General features: G+C 38.0%; 2 protein-coding genes across 7 annotated transcripts; both read right to left on the minus strand.

The window, feature by feature from the left end:
• Nucleotides 1–32: 32 nt before the first annotated feature.
• LOC126785124 (TMV resistance protein N-like) lies at nucleotides 33–6537 on the minus strand. 6 transcript variants are annotated; one of them, XM_050510730.1, is made up of 9 exons: nucleotides 5937–6537; nucleotides 4732–5842; nucleotides 4282–4560; nucleotides 2715–4157; nucleotides 2566–2623; nucleotides 2245–2363; nucleotides 1291–1344; nucleotides 628–687; nucleotides 33–528 (listed from the first exon to the last, which is right to left on the minus strand). In XM_050510730.1, the coding sequence occupies exons 1-5, from the start codon at nucleotides 6437–6439 to the stop codon at nucleotides 2567–2569; spliced, it is 3393 nt and encodes a 1130-aa protein (XP_050366687.1). In that variant the 5' UTR covers nucleotides 6440–6537; the 3' UTR covers nucleotides 33–528; nucleotides 628–687; nucleotides 1291–1344; nucleotides 2245–2363; nucleotide 2566. The 6 variants fall into 6 exon arrangements, with proteins under 6 accessions (XP_050366687.1, XP_050366686.1, XP_050366682.1 ...); XM_050510729.1 differs by having other exon boundaries at nucleotides 33–501; nucleotides 2245–2470; XM_050510725.1 differs by having other exon boundaries at nucleotides 2245–2470.
• Nucleotides 6538–15462: 8925 nt separating this feature from the next.
• On the minus strand, nucleotides 15463–19344 carry LOC126785126 (disease resistance protein RUN1-like). The gene is given in 5 exon segments (XM_050510732.1): nucleotides 15463–16081; nucleotides 16197–16472; nucleotides 16664–16999; nucleotides 17001–17775; nucleotides 18594–19344. Coding segments are annotated over 5 exon segments (2544 nt in total). The 5' UTR covers nucleotides 19178–19344; the 3' UTR covers nucleotides 15463–15508.
• Between the last annotated feature and the right edge of the window lie 1008 nt (nucleotides 19345–20352).

Raw genomic sequence — 20352 nt, forward strand, 5'->3', positions numbered from 1 at the left:
CTCTAGTGATCACAGCCACTGGGACTAGAAAATAGCTCAAGGATTATTCTCTGAAATCTTTAGCATTATAATTTCCTCACGAGTCATGGCTAGTGATTGAAAAATTTGACCACCAAATGTCCAAACCTTTCTGAGGTTCATGGTCCACATACTACCACCTAAAGAAGGTTTAATTTGCATCCTGTTGTCATGGCATTACTGCGTGCACACTGCAGCATCCCAGGCACACCAAAACGCGGCTCTAAAGACTCCAGACTTATCTACTAGAAAGCAGCAGTAGACACAACGCATATACAAGATTATAACAAATGGAGTTGCTGCAGCCATACACATGATTTGGTACGAGCTGATGACTCCTGCTGCAATTTTGCTATGGCATACGCATAGAGGATTCAGCAGCCACACAGACAATTGTGACAGGTAATCTTGCATGTATCTTTTCATTTGAAATTTCGGGGAGATCATTCTCCATGTCAGTGTGCTATTCCCACAATCTCAAAACTGTGAGTGGAATGCATTCCTAGTCAGCTGAAAAGATAAGTAAACACTACAGTCTTGCCTTCATGAAATAATGAGCAACATGGAACAATTTAGAGGGATATAACATACTAACTGTTTCTTCTATACCTGATCCACATTTTGTATTTTGCCGTCAGATTCTGACACAATGATGTTCAGCTAGCTGTCCTGTACTCCAAAACCACCACGGCAAAAAGAAACAAGTCAAAGTGGTTCCTGTAAACCCAAATCTGCCAACCAGAAGTAAATAAAGATATTTAAGCCTCTGAAAGCAGAAGACAAACTTATTTGGACATCAAACGTTTGTGCAAAGATCAACTATATCATCTACTGACGAATGCAGAGATAAGTCTAATTAATGTGGGAGTATTTAGAAAAGATAAGTGCCATATTAAGAAAGAACTAAAGAAGGACAAAATATTCAAGGCAAGTTAGTCTCTGCATACATATCATGTTTGATATCTTAGTTGAATTATGAACATCCTACTACCACAATATGAGACAGGTAGACAACAGTGTGTTTAAGCATCTAACATTAAATCAAAAAAAGTTTTACAGATAATTCACACCAAATAATGAAACTGGAGCACGGTTGATGATGAGCTGAACTACATTAGCAACTCTAGACACATTCAACCAATTAAGATTCAATCCCCTGATATCATATACACTTTCAACTACTGTCTCACTCAACAACAAAGCTTCTTCATTCAATTCAATTGTCTTGCATGATATGCATAAATCTGAAACTCAGAGATGCAGTATTATAACCTCCATTGCAAGCCACTGGGTGCAATTTGATTTAAATATACTACAACGATGTCCCTGCAAACATTAAAACATACCAGAATCAAATTTTTGCGTTTTGTTCATGTGAGTATATATATCTAGGGACACATTCAAATCTTATGAAGTCATTGAGATACCGAATATAGGTTCCATTCCTATCCTTTTAAAACCACACATACTGAGTAAAGGTTTCATTTTTCTTATCCCTCTTTACTTGCACACTGATCATTGTGATCAGGATGCCGCTAGAATACAATGCTACTTGACTGAGGTATTTGCAATAATCCTTTTAGACATGTGTAACTTGTACAAATTTTGTGCTGTAGTATTTGACAGTTGGATGGTGTAAAGCATGGTGTAATAAACTGGTAATCATGGATGAGGCAGAAACATGTTATAAAGAATGGATATATAGCCCATGAAACGTGCTTTATTAAAATCAGTTCATATCTATGCTTGGTGGAGTGAAAAATAAATACCTCGTGTAAATCAACAAGTATCTCACTGTCCTCCATAATTTACCTAATATCTAGAAGAACTCAATCACATAAAAAATATTGTGCTTCACTCCAGTTCTCAGCAAAATTTATATCATTATTCTATTAACTCATTACGTAGCTAGATAGAGATCTAAGTTCTTGACATTTTGGTTTTCGGAGGTAAAGTTTGGAAGAGGCTGGTTATTGCTTAAAATAAAGAAGTGACCAGTAGAACAAAATTATGCAAAGCAACATATCCATATTGTGTAGATTGTGATTGATACTTTGAGATGTAAGCAAGCAACACTAGTAAAATAAATGAAACCCCATTCTAAGTTTTCTAAATTTCTTGTAGTGTATGTTATTAAGAGAGAGAGAGAGAAAAACGGCACATTGTTTCGAATGTTAACCCCCAGCTACTTTAAATAATGAAACGGTGAAGGATAGAAAAACAGACCTCTTCAAAGTCAAGCTTGGGCAGTCAAGGTGGTGCTTTGTCTTCTGGAAGAAACCCTTCTTCTCATATCCCAACTTCTTGTTAGTTGTTATTTAAACCTTTCAGTAGCTAAGATAAGACTGCCAATGAACATGGAAATGTGAAGAGTCAACTGATAAGCTGGTTTACTAAGTATGCATATTAGAACAGCGTATGGTTCCAAATGACGAAACTCAATTCACTAAACCTGCAGGAACAAATCAAGCCACGCATAAATTTACAATAGCATAAGCAAGGGACTGTAGTTCAAAATATTATGTAGCGTGGCTCAAACACACTCACGTTAAGTGGGAGCGGAGCACTCCCCCTGTTTGGGACCATAATTTTCCCAGTTCTTGTTCTGCAATATTGCACAATTGTTCTGATGTCAGTCCTCTTAGCAACAAATGTCAGTTTTTATCTCTGAAATGTGGCAAACGTAAAATCAATACCTCGTGTCTTTCATCCCAAGACATATTACTGTGGAAGTTCTCTGCACAGATGAGCTGCATACAAACATCTTCATTGGGTGGCATCACAAGGTGGACCCCACAGCTTTTTAAGGGCTGCGTAAGATGGTAGCTTTCAGAAATGATCAATCGACATGTAAAGGGTGGCAATGGCCGCCTATAATCAAACTGCCACATTTCATGGAACGGAATGTACTGCACCAACACATTATCTGAAGCAACATATCCAGCTTCTTGTGAAACAACAAGTATTTCATTGATGTAAATATATAACTCAAAACTGAGCCGCTTATTATCAACAGAAACACAGAGAGCCAATCCTGTGCTATCCCATTTGAAATTTGGGAGTGTTTCAATCAAAAACTCAAACCCCCGATGCCCCTTGAAATCCATTTGACAGGTGAACCACTTTGGAACCTCGCTTCTTGGAACTGGAAATCTAATTCTGAATTCAGATAGCTGAGAAGATAGGAGACAACAAAAGAAATGAGCGCCTGCCTCATCATATTCTTCGTTTGCCATCTCAACCAAATTTTGACACAGTCTCCAGCCATTAGTCAAGTCCATCTCCTTAATCATCTGTGATTCTTGACGCTCCAAAATGTTTGACAACTTTGAAATTCTTTGCAATGATACGCAATCTCTCACATCCAACTCTACCATACCTGGTGGAAGCTCTGGAATTTCTACGAGCCACCTGCAGTCGCTCAAATTAAGTCTCCTCAAATTGACAAAATCCTTGATGCATTCGGGTAAAACAACAAAGGGGTTTCCTGAAAAATCAATATGACTTAAAGTGGATGCACAATCAAGGGACGCCATGAAATCAGCATTAGATAAATTGCATCCTCTTGCACTGAAGTGATCACAAGGACAATCCAAATTGTCCATTGGCCTGCATCCTGAGAAAGAGTGACCATGGTCGTCATGTGAAACGTTATTTGGGAATGTTACAAGTTTTTGGCACTTCACCACCGCAACCTTTCTTAACTTGTGCAACTCATACATGCTGCAGGGTAGACCTGTGAGGTTTCTGCACTTATTTATCGTCAACTCTTCAAGGTTAATCAGATTCCGAATGGACGAAGGCAATGCTTTGATGCCAGCATCCCATAGAATCAACTCTTTCATGCATTTCATCTCTCCCACAATTTCAGGGAAACTCTCCAGCCTACTGCACCAACTAAGATTAAGGTATTCAAGGGATCTCCAGTGGACATTTTCAGGTAGCTTCACAAGGTTCGAGCATAATTCAAGATTCAGCTCAACAAGCTTTTCAAGGGATCCAACGGAAGGGTGAACATCCACTAAACTTGTACAATAGCCTAGATCTAGGATTTTTAAATTTGGGCTTCCAGACACGTCGGGGATTTGTGTCAGGAATTTGCATTCCCCCAAATTTAAGGATGTCAGATTTTGCATACCCTGTCATATCAAAGAAGAAAAATTTATCAAAAAAAAAAAAAAAAAGAAGAAGAAAAATTGATATGGTAAATTGGTAATGTCTAAAGAATTTAATACACGGATACTCCTGAAAGTATAGGCATACCTTGATTCCCTCTCCAAGATGTGAGATGTGGCTGCCAGGCATTTTAAGGTGAATCATTTTCTTCATATCCAAATTAGAGGGCAAATATTGCAAGGGGCATTCAGGCCAATCAAGCACCCGCAATTGTTTTGGGTAATAGTCAACCTTTCCAACAAACCGCCCATTGATGTTTATAAAGATTTTAAGATTTTCCATCCTTTTGAAGCATTTAGGGTGCAAGTGGATCGCAGCAACTTCTGTAGGCATCTTTACTATTATGCCTTCAATTTTACTTGTTCCCTAGTATGGAAAAAGGCAATCGTGTTAGCAAAACAAGCACTTGTATAACAGATTGCAAGTGTTTAAGGTATTATTTGTTCCTTGATATTTCAAAAGAAATTCATGTACTACATATAATCGAGATATTGGTTTGGCGAATTAGAATAAAATACACATACAGAATCGACTTACGCTGTTTTCTGTTAGAACTTGGAGGACATCAGTGTGATTCCATAATCTGCTACGCTTTCTGGGATCTTTCTCTTGATTATCAACTGCTTCTTTCCCCATCTCTTCTAGCAAATCATGCATACTTATTTGACCAAATTCAGGAGCAGTTATGAGGGCCTTCTCTTCGAGAATTGCAATACTTTCCATAGCATTGATGCGGCCACAGCCTTCAAGTATTTTTATCACATCATTGGTATTCCAACCTTTGAAGAAACATGCGATGTCGAGGAACACTTCTTTCACCGTGTCTTCAAGTCCATCATAACTGACTTTGAGAATACCTTGAATGCCTTCAGGTTGACATCTCTTGTAACAATCTATCATATCTTGCCATCTGCGTAAAGGTCTAGTGGATAGATTTGAACCTACAACTTCCAGTGCTAGTGGAACCCCTTGAGCATATTCAACTACAGTATCAACTAGCAGTTTCTCACTATCATACAAATCTCTCTTCGTTTTGAAGGCTATTGAACAAAAGAGCTCAAAACCTTCATCATAAACTAGTTCAGTGGCATTGTAAATGGGATTGACACCATGAACAGTCAACAGACGCTTATCTCTTGTTGTTATGATAATTCTGCTACCACGACCAAACCAATCAGTTCCCCCAACTAAATTCTTTAACTGTTCCTCTTTACTCACATCGTCAACAACTAAGAGAATCCTTTTCTGTCTCAATGTTTTACGCAATATAGTCGCTCCTTCATGAAGATTGTTTATTTTCAATTCTTTCAGTCGCACAATGCTAGAGAGAAGTTTATTTTGTTGCTTCACTAGACCTCCATGTTGCTCTGAACCCTTTCTTACATCTGCCAAAAAGCAGCAACCATCAAACTTATGGGCAATTTCATTGTAAACGGCTTTAGCAACTGTTGTCTTGCCTATTCCGCCAATTCCCCATATTCCTACCATCCGTACATCATTTGCCTCAACATCTAAAATTTCAAGCATATGCCGCAGCCGCAAGTCTAATCCAACTTGGCACTCTGGCATATTCAACTTGGTACCTCTCTTCACTCGGCTAGAAATCTCTCTAACAACTTCACCAATAAATTCGTATTCATATTCATACCTGCCGTATTAATTTCAAATGAAATAATTAATAAGAAGAACAAAATACTTATACTAGCTAGAGCAAGAAGAGTAAATTTCAGTGCATGACATACCCGAGGCCAGAGAAATGCGACCCAGATAAATCTGCTGCTTCTTTTAGAGCTGCTCTCCATCTTAACACCCTGTCCTTGTCATCTTCGAATCTGAGCTCATGTCTTGCAAGTGCCTCACCGTATTTACCTGTCTGGTGTCTTACGTCTGAGGGATTGACCTTGTAAAATATCGGGTGAACCATTTGGTTCTTCCATCTTTTACATTCAATGATATGAACCAGTTCATCCAAACACCACCTTGAGGATGCATAGCTTTCAGAGAAGACAATGAGAGAGAGCTTTGATTCTTCAATGGCTCGGAGAAGTGCTGTTGCAATCAACTCTCCTCTTCGAAGCTCATCATCGTCTTTGAATGTGGTGAACCCACTTTGAACCAAAGTGTTGTACAAGTGACCTGTGAAACCGTGGCGAGTATCCTGGCCTCTGAAACTCAGAAACACATCGTACTTGTGTGAACATGTGGAGGAAGAAGATGGGGATGAATCTACCAGTTGGAGAGTCATTAGATCTGAGCTGTTTGGTTGAATTAGGTAAGAAGCTTGATCATGGTTTCCTGCTGCTAGGTTCGATCGAATCAATGTGAAGTCAAAACTAGGCAAGAAAAGGGGAGGAGAGAGAGAGCAACGAAAGAGCATCAATCATGTTTTATATTTGGTGAGTAACGGGCCTGGGACGGGTCGGTTTGCGTGGTTGGTTTGACTTTTGGGCCTTTAGTGCTGGCAGCTGGTGTGTGTTCTCTCGCATCGTGGACTGAAAACATAGGAGCCAATGTAGCACCTCCAACACAAATTCTAGAATAATTATTAATATCTATCCTTTTTTTTTCCGACTAGATGATAATCTTGGAAGTTGGAAGACATCATAAAAATATGAAAATATCATGATCTTTAATTATTTATACACACATACGTACTTGGAACAAAATTGCTTAAAATCAGTTAGAGTTTGAGATTTTTATGATGGTTCAGCACCAGTAATTGGATATTTTCATTTGTAGTGTAATAATGTATAAGTAGATGTAGACGCATGAAATTTAATGAAGTAAATCTCTTCATTAAATAATTAAATCGACTAAGGACCCGACAAAATTGCACACGTGGCCCAAAAGTCAACAAAGTTGGTGTGGATCTGAATAAAACTTGTGTCAGCACATAAACGGATGATCGTAATCGAACCTACGTGATTTCGACGTAAATCGAAAAATTGAATGTCATTGATGATTCGAAATGGTAATCGGACATTTGATTAAATTAATAAATTCCTTAACGGTTATAATTAAGTCAATTATTTTCTGTTTAATTTAAGTTATGAGAATAACTAATTTTAAACTAATCGGAAAATACATATTGATTTAATTATACAATTAAAGAAATTTATTAATTTAGTGTCATTAAAATATTCTTCAAAATAGAAACTTTGACACTATAAATACTCATTCCAACATGAAGAGGAGGAGGATTTTGAGAATTGGAGAAGAAGAGAGCAATATCACTCTCGAGCAATCCTGAAGTCTCTCAAATCCACAAAGAATCATCAAGCGGCCAAATCGCTCGTTCTTCATCAAATCCAAATCCAAACTCAAGTCCACGAAGAATCACCAAGCTACCAAATCGCTTGTTCTTCATCAAATCCAAATCCAAACTCAAGTCCACGGAGAATCATCAAGCGGCCAAATCGCTCGTTCTTCATCAAAACCAAATTCAAACTCAAGTCCACGGAGAATCATCAAGCGGCCAAATCGCTCGTTCTTCATCAAATCCAAATCCAAACTCAAGTCCACGGAGAATCATCAAGCGGCCAAATCGCTCGTTCTTCATCAAATCCAAATCCAAACTCAAGTCCACGAAGAATCATCAAGTGGTCAAATCGCTCGTTCTTCATCAAATCAAATCCAAATCAAACTCAAATCCTCAAGATCAAGTGCATGTCACCCTTGAGCCAAATCACATACGGAGATAAAATCAGAGGAGTTCACAAAGATTTGTAACCTCGCGCTTGATATTCAATAAATCACATTTTATTTGTACACGTGTCTGCACTCTTATTGGTTTTCAGATTATCGTTCTACAGTACCAATGAGACCAATAGTGTCTATATCTCTGATATGGCCAATTAAAGAGTAAAAGTGAATAATATATGCATTTGTTCAATTGTAACCCGTAGTAATGAAGCAATACCCTCTACACGTAGTTTCCAACATCTTTGCTTAACCGAAGGGGAGGATTTTGTCTTTCTGAGGTATAGTTGGACGAGGCTGGTTGCCTTAGAAACACACTTGCCAAAAGTATCTAATTTTATTTGGGTAGAATGGGGATGGATAATCTGAGATGCGATCTCAGTTTCCTATGTATCTTGTAGTTTCAGTTATTCTCAAATGAAGAAAGCAACACATTTCTTGAGATTCAAAAAAAAAAAAATGCAATGGAAGAAGGATACTGACCTTTATATACTCAGGCTTGTGCTTCACCATGTGGGAGACACTTCTTCATATTCCAAACTGTAATTTAAACCTTTTTAAGAAGTCAAATGAGTCTGATGAAAAATCAAGTGCAAATGGAAAGTTTCAACTGATCAGCCGGCATGGTTCAACCGGATGAACCATGCAATCTCTGCAGGAACAAAATTATTCCAAAAGATACACTCTTCATGGTGATATTATAGAATGAATTATTTCAAAAGGAGCAAAGTTCTTATGCAAATAGAGTTGATGGTGAGCACAGTGGTTTTGGTAGATGATGTATCTTACGATAGAGTCATGCTGGCGACAATTCACAACGGAACTCTGGTATAGAATTTTTTCCATTTTTTTTTCAGATTTGAAGTACAGTAGTGGTGAAAAATTGTATGTCTGAACCTCCAAATTTGAGCAAGATGCTTCTTTTTCTTGCATCTGTAGAAAGAAGTCAGAGAACCCAAACTTTCTCAGCCTTCTTCAAGGGCCACTGGCTTCATTGCATCTTGCAAAGAGAGGCTAATTCCATCAATGTTGAAGAGAGTACAAACTTGCAGTTTCCAGCAATAAAATAGAAAAATCTAGTTATCCACTCAAATTCTTTCAAAATTTAACAAAATCTACAGGTCAAAAAAGTTGAGCAACAAGAGCAAGCAACATTTCATCAGCCAAAATGAGCATCAAGAAGTCAAATTCGTCAGGAGGCCACCTGAAATCTCTAGCGATCAAAGCCACTGGGACTAGAAAATAGATTATTCTCTGAAATCTTCAGCATTATTATGTTCAGCCTGCTGCCCTGTACGGCTGTACTCTAAAACCACCACATGCAGCTGCAAGAAACAACTCAAAGTTGTTCCTGTAAACCCAGATCTGTCGACCAGAGTAAATGAAGATATCAAGCTTCTGAAAGCAGAAGGCACACTTATTTGGTCATCAAAAGTTTGTGCATAATCAACTACAATTAATGTGGGGGTATTTACAAAAGGTTAGTGCCGTCTTAGGAAAGATCAAAAGAGGGTCAAAAGGTTAGTGCCATCTGAGGTAAGGTTGGAAGAGGCTGATTATTGCATTAAAGATACACATTGACGGAAGGACAAATAATATGCCGAGCAACATATCCATGTTGCAGGCAAAATTAGTAAACTAAACGACAGGACACCACATCTCAGTTTTCTAGATTTCTATGAAAAAGAAAGCAACACATTGTTCTAAAGTTTGTGCAGCCAAGGTGGTGCTTTGTCTTCTGGAAGAGATCCTTCTTCTGATATCCCAACTTCTTTTTAGTGGTAAAAAGGAACCGGGCAATGCCAAGTGTCAACCGATGAGCTGGCTAACGGTTCATTTATATTGGTACAAGTACACTACGGTCGAAAACTTTAGATTGCGTAATCATTTATATTGGTACAAGATCTGCATAATTGTTCAGATGTCAGTCCCCTTCCTTTTGCAAGAAATGCAAGTTATTATCTCGGAAATATGGTAAAGGAAACGATGCATACAAACACACATTGAAAATTTGAAATTGAAATACCTTCATAGATTTTTCATCTTTAGAAAGTTGACTGTGGAGACTCTCTGCACGGATGAGCTGCACACAAACGTCTTCATTGGGTGGCTTAACAAGGTGAACCCCACAGCTTTGTACGGCTTGCGGACGGTCATTTACATAAATAAGGACTCGAAACGTAAAAGGTGGCAGTGGACGATCATAACTTTGATCATCAAATTGCCCTATTTCACGGAATGGAACATAGTGCACCCATGCATTACCTGAAGAAACATTTTGTCTTCCTCCCATTGGCTTATAATCATGTACTTCATCGATGTAAATATAGAAATCAAAATAGCAATAACCAGAACCTTGCAGCATATGATCAGGACCAGAAACACAGAGAGCCAATCCTATGTTGTTGTCCCATTTGAAATTTGGGAGTGTTTCAATCCAAAACTCAAACCGACGATACCCCTTGAAATCCATTTTACAACTGAACCACTTTGGAACCTCGCTTCTTGGTACTGGAAATGTAATTGTGAACTTGGATCGCTGAGAAGATAGGAGCCAACAGAAAAGATCAGCGTCCGCCTCATCTTCCATCCTAACCAAATTTCCACAGTCTCCAGCAATGAGTCAAGTTCATCTCCTCAATCATTTGTGATTCTCTACGCTCCAAAATGTTTCACAACTTTGAAATTCTTGGGAAAAACTTGCGTACAAACTAGTATGTACGCATGCATCCAAACTCTCGTTTATTTGCACACTTTGCGAATATAAATACATGATTTTAACCGTTCAAAAATTTAGTGTATTACTAAAGATCATTTCTGTAAAATATCAACATAAAAAAAATCGTCTTCATAGTCGATTGCATCAAACAAATTGACGGTTGATCATGAGACTACTAACTTTCACCATAACCGTTCATTTGTTTGATTCAATCGACTATGAAAACGATTTTTGTTTATGTTGATATTTTACAGAAATGATCTTTAGTAATAAACTAAACTTTTGAACGGTTAAAATCATGTATTTATATTCGCAAAGTGTGCAAATAAACGAGAGTTTGGACGCACGCGTACATACTAGTTTGTACGCAAGTTTTTTCCGAAATTCTTTCCAATGATAGACAACCACTCACATCCAGCCATTTAATCCGGGGTGGAAGCTCTGGAATTTCAACGAGCCTGCTGCAGCCTCTCACTGTAAGTCTCATCAAGTTGACAAATTCCTTGTTTAGATACCGAATGGATGAAGGTAATGCTTTGATGGCACTGTTTGATATCCTCAAGGATCTTGTGAATATCTTCTTTAACGGTAGCCTCCCAAGGATCCCGCAGCCTCTAAGATCCAGCTCAACTAGCTTTCTAAGGGATCCAAACGAAGGCTGAACCTCCACTAAACATTCACAATGGTGTAGATACAGAATCCGTAAGTTTGGGCTTCCGGACAAGTCGGGGATTTGTGTCAGGATTTTGCATCCCCCAAGACCCAACTTCACAAGCTTTTCAAGGGATCCAACCGAAGGGTGAACCTCCACGACCATCTCCCACCATAAGCTAAAACTATATATATATCATACCACCACCTGTCATTATAAGATAACCCCCATTTTAAAAAAAAAAATTTATCATAGGTAAAAAGTGGAATGTTATCTATGTCATTTTATTCCGTAAGATAAATGAGTTTCATTTTTTTATTATTTTTTCATTTTCTTCTCAATCTATCCTTATACGTTTTCTAATATTCCAATTATATCCATTTTAATTTTAATTACATATTAATTTTCTCCATAAATACCATGTTTATTTTTATTTTTTACAAATAACTATTATACCATCACGAACCTCGCAATGAGCTCTTTCATATGAGTTCAATATTGAATATGATCGAGTTAAATTATTTTAAAGTATAATAATTACTTATGATTTATAAACGATAATTAATGGTCTCTTCAAAACTTTCTCATGAATGACCTCCAAACTCGGAAAAACTACCATACACACTGATGCATATGTAATCACCCGATTTTTCGGGACGATTTAATAGATTATTTCTAAAGTTTTAAAGTTTTCAAAAATTATAAATCGTGTTTGTTCCGCTTTGTGACGTCGGAAATCGAAAACGGAAACGTTATCGGAACGTTTATTTAGAAAAATGTTACGATTCCGCGACGGGAATATCGACTTTTACTCCGTCGATCGTTTGTGAAAACTTCCTTCACGAAAGTCGTAGAGCTCGTCGATACGAGTTCGTGGACACGTCACGCGTTCGAATCGAACGTCGTACGTGAAAGTTATTAACGACGGAAGTTTCCGATTTAGAAAGGAGTATAAAATGAAATTGTTCTGAAGTAGGGTTTTCATTTTGGAAACCCTTCTCTCTCCTCTCACCCGCGCCTCCATCCTCTCTCTCTCCCCGAGTTCGCTCTCTCTCTCCCTCCGTAACTGCCCCACCGGCGATCTAACCTCACCGTCCGCCGTGAGTCTCACCACCCATCCCAAAGGTGTTGCACGACCTCCTTCAGCCACCCCTGGACGCGACAAGCCGCGGTTCGCCACACCGAAGCCCGTCCGAGGACATCAAGCTTCTGCAACTCGCCGCCACTCGAACCACCATCTCCGGCGACGTAAGGGCTCGGAGGAGAGCACCTCGACGTCGATCCTCACCCTTGGTACCCTCTGCCATCAGATTGGGGGCCAAATCGCGTCAATTCAAGTTCATCCCGAGGGATAGAACACCATCGGCGATCTGAGCTTCTCCGGTGCTAAATCGGAGTTTGTAGCTTCAATCCATGTATGGTTTAATGTAATTGATGGATTGTGTGTGATATTTGTTGGATTTTGGCTTGATTGGAGGAAGATTGGAGGAGCTGGAGAGAGGGAGGTTACCGCTGCCTCAAGCGGCGCGTGGGGGTGCGTGGAGGGGGTAAGAGGCGGCGTGAGGCCGTGATGAGGAAGAGGGGAGGAAGGAGAAGGCCTTAGGCTCGGCGCGTGGGCCCCACGCGCGGTCGCAGGAGGGTAGCGCATGAACCCCATGCGCTGACGTGCGGCGGCACGTGAATAGTGTTTTCAAACAATAATTTGTAAAAATTTATTTTTACGACGGTGAATGTAAAAAGGTGATTTACGTACTATAAATGTAAATTTATTTTACGTACGGTAAATGAAAATGTAATTTACTTTCAGTAAATGTAAAAAATAATTTCAGAAGGGTAAATCAGTAATTATTATTTACTGGGATAGTATTTACATTTGAATAGTATGCATACGTACAGAAATATATAAACAATATGTACACGTACATGAATACGTAATTGATGAGTAGTTGTACAGAAATACGTGAATAGTGAATACGTGAATAGTACTCTATAAACAGTAAATTCGTAAAACCAGAAATTGTTGAACAGTAATATATTATTATTTTTTCGGCATTTAAGGTTTACGTAACGATTCTGAATTCTTTTCTTATCCTTTCAAGGTGATAGCTAAATTAAGAAAATGATATACTTACGGAATCGTGGAATTATGCTCGAGATTGCAAGGTGAGTAAAATCTCACTTATTTACGAATCTACCCTTGCGGAGATTCAAGATTATGCAGAATTTTAAAGAATGAAATATGACATGTATATGATATAGTGAAATATATATATTTGTATAAATGGTAAATATGTATATATATATTTTGCTATATTATATACTATTAGGATTTCGTTGTGAATATAATCACGTTGGTGATGAGATTTATATATTGAGCATGTTGATGCGATTTGTACAATATAATGAGATTATTATTGTATGTGGATGTTAACATTGAGATTTGTTAAAACGTTTTTGTCTTCGGACGAGATTGACGTCTTCGGACGAGCTTGATGTCTTCAGACGAGTTTATGTCTTCAGACGAGTTTTATGTCTTCGGACGAGTTTTATGTCTACGGACGGTCTTCGGACGTGTTTATGTCTTCGGACGTGTTTTGTCTTCGGACAGTCTTCAGACGTGTTTATGTCTTCGGACGTGTTTTGTCTTCGGACGTGTTGGCATGTCGGAACCTAGCCTTTGGCCGGGCGAAATTTACGATACAGTTGAGCTCTAGTCTGTCTGCCGGAGTACTGCATGTGAGGTAACAGATGGGTTATCGGCTCATGAGTACTCATATTTTTGGAAGTTGGGTAGCAGGAGGTTGCCCAATGTCGGCGGTGTACTACGGAGGGGTAACAGAGGTGTACCAGCGTTCATTAGTACCCGTATTATAAATGCATTTGGGTAAACAGAGGGGTTGCCCAATTTCTCATGAGCACTTTCATTTTCATATTTTGGACAACCAGATGGGCCGTCCATTGACTAATGAGTGCATTTATATTTGATGTTTTGTGGATTTCCATATATATTGATATGCGAGTTTTATTGTTGTTTTTACTCATACGAGCTGTAAAGCTTACCGGGTTTGTGTTTACAATCCCGGTGCACCAATTCGATGGTGTAGTGGATAACTCCGCAGGTGTGGATTAGCGGGAATTGACGGACCGCTCAGAGGACTTGAAGTCATTTAGTTCCAGCTTGTGTGAGGATTTTGTGTGACTTTTTTGTGAGGTTGTTGTGAGGATTATACATTTTCATTTTTTATAATGTCGAATTATAATTTAGTTTGTAATAATCGGTTTAACTGAGTTGTACTTTAAACTCAGAGATGATCCGCTGTGGCATTTAAAATGATTTCGATTCATTGAGGTTGTTTTAGTGTTTTTCATGACTTCGAAATTTGAGTTTCATGATCGAAATTTTGGTGTCATTACAGCATAAAAGTAAAATAACTACATAATACATAAATATTAAAATAAATCACTAATCACCGAATTTAGTACTCCTGAAGATCATCATCACCTCTTGCATGTTCAAAAATGTCCGTTAACTACCCGTTCAAAAAAATAGTAACCGTTTTTTCAATCAGAATTCAAATAATAGTCGTTGTCATCCAAAAAACGTATATATACTTTATGGTAAGAACTTCAAAATAAAAGACAAAAAATATGCTAAAAAAATATGTTAAAGTGGTAAGCCATATATCTTTAAATTTCAACCGTAGATTTATTGAAAAATAAATTCAAACCGTATAAATCTACTAACCTTAATCTAATCTCTCTGAGTTTCTTTCTCAAATACACTCTTTTTCTCGTCTTCAATTTCTTTATTTAATTATGAATGAATCGATTTAATCGAATTCTCAAGTACAAATGCTTAGACATATTAGTTGCACCATCACTGCTTACAACATGTCAACATATGTCGCATTTAAACCTATCATTTATTTTTTAATTGTTTTGAGAATTCATAAGTATTTTAACCGTTTGACTATTTGGACTTTGGCTTTCTATTTATGACTTTGTATTTGGTAATTTGGTTGAAGTTATATAAGACTTTGGAATTCTATTGCTATTTCACTTATTTGTTATTACTTATTTGAATTGAGCCTTTAAATTTTTTGGCCTTAAATATGTTGGCACAAGTCCATTACTAACCGTACCAACCGAGTATCAACCGTAACACTTAATTGGTATACCAACGTTATTGGTTGGTATAAATTGTGAATTTTTCATACTAAATATATATTGGTTGATATATGGTATTAGACAATTAAAACTGGTATATCAACCCGTGATGGGAGATGATCTAAAGCTTCACAATCCCGCAAATCTAACCATCGATTTAACAACCTTGGTTTTTGTGTCAGCATTTTGCATCCCCGACAACGCAGCTTCTGAAGCTTTTCAAGGAATCCGACCGAAGGGTGAACCTCCACTAAACATTCACAATAGGTCAGATTCAGAATCTGTAAGTTTGTGCTTCCGGACAAGTCGGGGATTTGTGTCAGGATTTTGCATCCCCAAAGATCCAACTCAACTAGCTTTTCAAGGAATCCAACCGAAGGGTGAACCTCCACTAAACATTCACAATAGCGCAGATTCAAAATCTGTAAGTTTGGGCTTCTGGACAAGTCGGGGATTTGTGTCAGGATTTTGTATCCCCAAAGACCCAGCTTCACAAGCTTTTGAAGGGATCCGACCGAAGGGTGAACCTCCACTAAACTCATACAATTTATTAGATACAGGACCTCTAAGTTTGGACTTCCGGATACGTCAGGGATTTCTGTCAGAAACTTGGATCCACTTAAATTTAAGGTTGTCAGATTTCGCATGCTCTGTCATACAAAAGAAGAAGAAAATTAGAATTGGTATAACTTGGTAGGTCTAGAGAGTTTATCTGTGATAGTTAAATGTAAAAACTTGAAAGTCATGTGAAAAATATAGACATACCTTGAATCCTGGTCCAAGACGTGAGATGCGGCTGCCTTCCATGTGAAAGTGAACCATGTTCATTGTATTAAAATTGTAGGGCAAAGATTCCAACGGACATTGAGACCAATCAAGTACCCGCAATTGATTCGGGTAATAATCAACCTTTCCAACAAACCTTCCATTTACATTTATAAAGATTTTAAGATTTTTCATCTTTTTGAAGCATTTAGGACTCAAGTGGATCACATCTTCTGTAGGCATCTCTACTATTATTCCTTCAATTTTACGTGTTCCCTAGCATGGAAAAAAGACAATCGTATTAGTAAAACCAGTACTCGTATAGTTGTATAACAGGAATGCTTTTAGATTCTTATACTTTCATAAGCATTCAAAATAAAATCTTATAATACATTCTATCCTAGTAGTGGCTGTTGAACTAGAATAAACAACACAGACATCTGAGCCCATGATATACTACTACTTACCGTGCCTTCCGTTAGAATGTCCCGCACATCCTTGTGATGCCACAATCTAGTTCTCTCACCGAGATTTGGAGACTGTTGCCTAGTTATATTTTTTCCCATCTCTTCTAGCATATCATGCATGCAAATACGACCATAGTAATCAACATTTATGAGTGCCTTTTCTTCAAGAACTGTAATACAATGCTTGGGCCTGTTGCGGTCACAACCTTCTAGCATCTGTTTCACATCCTCTGTCTTCCAACCTTTGAAGAAACAGGCAATGTCAAGGAAAACTTCTTTCTCTGTTTCTTCTAGTCCGTCGTAACTGACTTTGAGAATTTCTCGAATGTACATGTCTACCGTATAGATCTATTTTAAAGCCATCTAACATATCTTGCCAATCATGTACATGTCTACCGTATAGATGTGAACCCAAAACTTTCAGGGCAAGCGGAAGGCCTTTAGCATACCTAACAATAGTGTTGATCAAACGTTTCTCATCGTTGTCAGGATTTCTCTTATTCTTGAAGGCATTAGAATTGAAGAGCTCACAACTTTGGTCATGATCTAGTGCACTGGCCTTGTATATAAGCCTGACTTCGTGAACATCCAACAAACGCTTATCTCTTGTTGTTATAATAACTCTGCTGCCACTTCCAAACCAATCAGGTGCTCCAGCTAATTTGTCTAACTGAATCGACTTATTCACATCATCAAGAATTAATAGAATTCTTTTATTTTTAAACCTTTCACGCAACAAATTGACTCCTTCATCAACATTGATTATTTTCAGTTCTTCGCCCCCTAAAATTCTGGAAAGAACAATGTTTTGTAGGTTGATCAAACCGCCACCTTGCTCTGAACCTTCTCTAACATTTGCCAAGAAGCAGCAACCATCAAACTTACGGGCAACTTCATTGTAAACAGCTTTAGCAATCGTTGTCTTCCCAATTCCACCAGTTCCCCATATCCCCACCATGCGTACATAACTTCCCCCAACATCTAACAACTGAAGCATGTCTTGTACCCGAGAGTGTATCCCAACAGGATACCTTGCCACATCCAAATAGGTAGGTTCTTTTACTTGTGCAGAAACCTCTTCAACAATTCTTTCTATAAATTCATGTTCATACCTGACGTTTTAGGATGAGAAGAAACAATTAACTTACAACCCCGCTCGGAATAAAAACCGGTAATCAGTATTAATTAAAGAAACAAGGTTTATGGAACTGTTTTCAGAGAATTATGAAATTGCTCTTTCTTTCTTTATTAATTACTTCATATAGTGATAGTCATTATGGGAGGATAAAACCCTAAAAGACCGTCATTTTCTGACAGTTTTCTTCTTCTATCCAACAAACTCTCTAGCAAGCAGTTTTGGATTTACTTCCTTCTCCTACGTTTTCTCTGCCTTTCACTTTCCCTTTCACTTTCATTATCTGCCGCTAGGCTCTAACAATGGGAGGCAAAAGTCATGTTTTCTTCTTATATTATATGTCAGCGGTGATGTTTGTCCTTTAAGTTGAAGATATCATGATTGATGGCAAACATGTACTTGGAGATAAGAACCCTTCCCCTTTGGTTCCGTTTTCTAAGATCTCTCTAAATATTTTGGACCCTATATTAAATCTTTGGATTCAACCAGCTTTTTCAATCTTATTTCTCTTTCGTTTTTCTATACGTTTTTGATTCAATAAAGATGTTTATAATTATAGTAGTTACCACGTCTGTCTCTGAACTCTTATGTTTCTTTTTTATATTTCGATCCCCTACAAATGTCTGTGAAAATTAGATTGTTTTAGTCATTAAGATTAAAAATATGAAAACGCGCACGCAGTAAGGCTAGTATAATAACCGCAGTACCACACAACTAGAAATAGAAGAACAAAATGCTTTCACTAAATTAGGAGAAGTAAAATTGAGTACATGACATATGACATATGACACATACCCGCCCGAGAACTGCGACCCAGATAAATCTGCTGCTTCTTTTAGAGCTGCCCTCCATCTTGTCACCGTGCCATCATCGAATCTGAGCTTATGTCTTGCAAGTGCCTCACCGTATTTACCTCTTTGGTGTCTTACGTCCGAGGGATGGACTTTGTAAAAGATTGGGTGAACCATTTGGTTCTTCGATCTTCTACACTCAAGGATATGAACCAGTTCATCCAAACACCACCTTGAGGATGCATAGTTTTCCGAGAAGACAATCAGAGAGAGCTTTGATTCTTCAACGGCTCCGATAAGTGCTTTTGCTATTGCCTCTCCTCTTGGAAGCTCATCATCGTCTTTGAAAGTCTTGACCCCCCTTCGAACCAATGTGTTGTACAAATGACCTGTGAAACCGTGGCGAGTATCATGGCCTCTGAAACTCAGAAACACATCGTATTTGTATGAACAGGCCGAAGAAGGAAGAGAAGAAAATGAGGATGATTCTCTCAGTTGGAGAGTCATTAGATCGGAGTTGTTTGATTGTTGATGAAATGAAGAAGAAGCGGAGGAAAAAGAAGAAGAGGCTCTTAGTTGGACGGCCATGGAAATGTGGAATCAGGCTTTTTGATTGAATTCACGCACAGCCTGCTGATGGAATGAAGGAGCAGAAGAGGAAGAGGCTCTCATAAATAGGTACACTGCGAAATCTGCTAGCTTCGATCAGCGTCAATGTGAAATCAAGAGCATGTAAGATGAAACGAAACTACGAAGAAGATCGAGGATGAGAAAAAGAAAGTGGAGTGGGTGATCAACGAAAGATCATTGCAGTTTCACCATCAATCATGAAGCTTATTTTTTGGTCAAACGTTATTTTGTGGTCAACAAAAGAGATAAGATCTCATGCCAATATAAATATTGATTTAGTTATACGCGGTAATCATTTAATATTATTAGTTATTTTTTTATTGTATTTGTTTTTAATTAGTTACCTATATTTAATTTTTTTAGAAAAATTATAAAAAAATATCATCTCTTAACTTATATTAAAAAAAAATAACTAATTGTGAATTAATTATAAAAAAAATCATTTAAGTGGAAATTATAAAAAGGTAAACAAAATTAAAAAAAAATCACTTAAAAAATTTTATGGACTATTTACTCTTTTTTTTTTTTTCCTAATTTCCGCCATAACTTTCTCGTCCGGCGATAGATTTTGACGAAATTGGTACCGTTAGAAAGATATCGCTCCCCTCTTTCATTTGATATACTACCCACTCTGAATCGACCAAACGTACAAGGCGCAACAACCATCACAAAGGGTTGCCGCCATCAATGGCGGTGCTTCAAGCAATTTCAGCGAAACCGAAGCTCAAGGTTCCCTAATTCCTATTATTCTCTTCATTCTAAGCATACTTCATACCAATCTCATTTGAATTTTAACAAAATTTCACATATTTCCACATTTTCTCTTGGCATGTCACAGCTCCCGTCACAAACGATGTCACAGACGCTGTCACAGACACTGTCACACCTACTGTCACAACCACTATCACACTATCTATTTACACCCACTATCACAACCTCTATCACACTACCTATCACACACCACTATCACACTACCTATTACACCTCCTGTCACACCTCCTATCACACCCACTGTCACAGAAGCTGTTACACTATCTATTTACACTAACGGTCACACTCACTGTCATACTTACTGTCACAACCACTGTCACACACATTGCTCTCTCCAATCGACTTCGGCTGCTCTCTCTAAG

The sequence above is a fragment of the Argentina anserina genome, chromosome 2, assembly GCF_933775445.1.
Source record: "Argentina anserina chromosome 2, drPotAnse1.1, whole genome shotgun sequence".
NCBI classification, from domain to species: domain Eukaryota; kingdom Viridiplantae; phylum Streptophyta; class Magnoliopsida; order Rosales; family Rosaceae; genus Argentina; species Argentina anserina.

Coding starts and splice junctions, on each gene's coding strand:
- LOC126785124 (XM_050510730.1), bottom strand. CDS start 6,439: ATGACTCTCCAACTGGTAGATTCATCCCCATCTTCTTCCTCCACATGT. Junction 4,561..4,731: donor AAGTTCTAACAGAAAACAGC/GTAAGTCGATTC, acceptor TTTCCATACTAG/GGAACAAGTAAAATTGAAGG. Junction 2,624..2,714: donor CTTGGGATGAAAGACACGAG/GTATTGATTTTA, acceptor GCAATATTGCAG/AACAAGAACTGGGAAAATTA.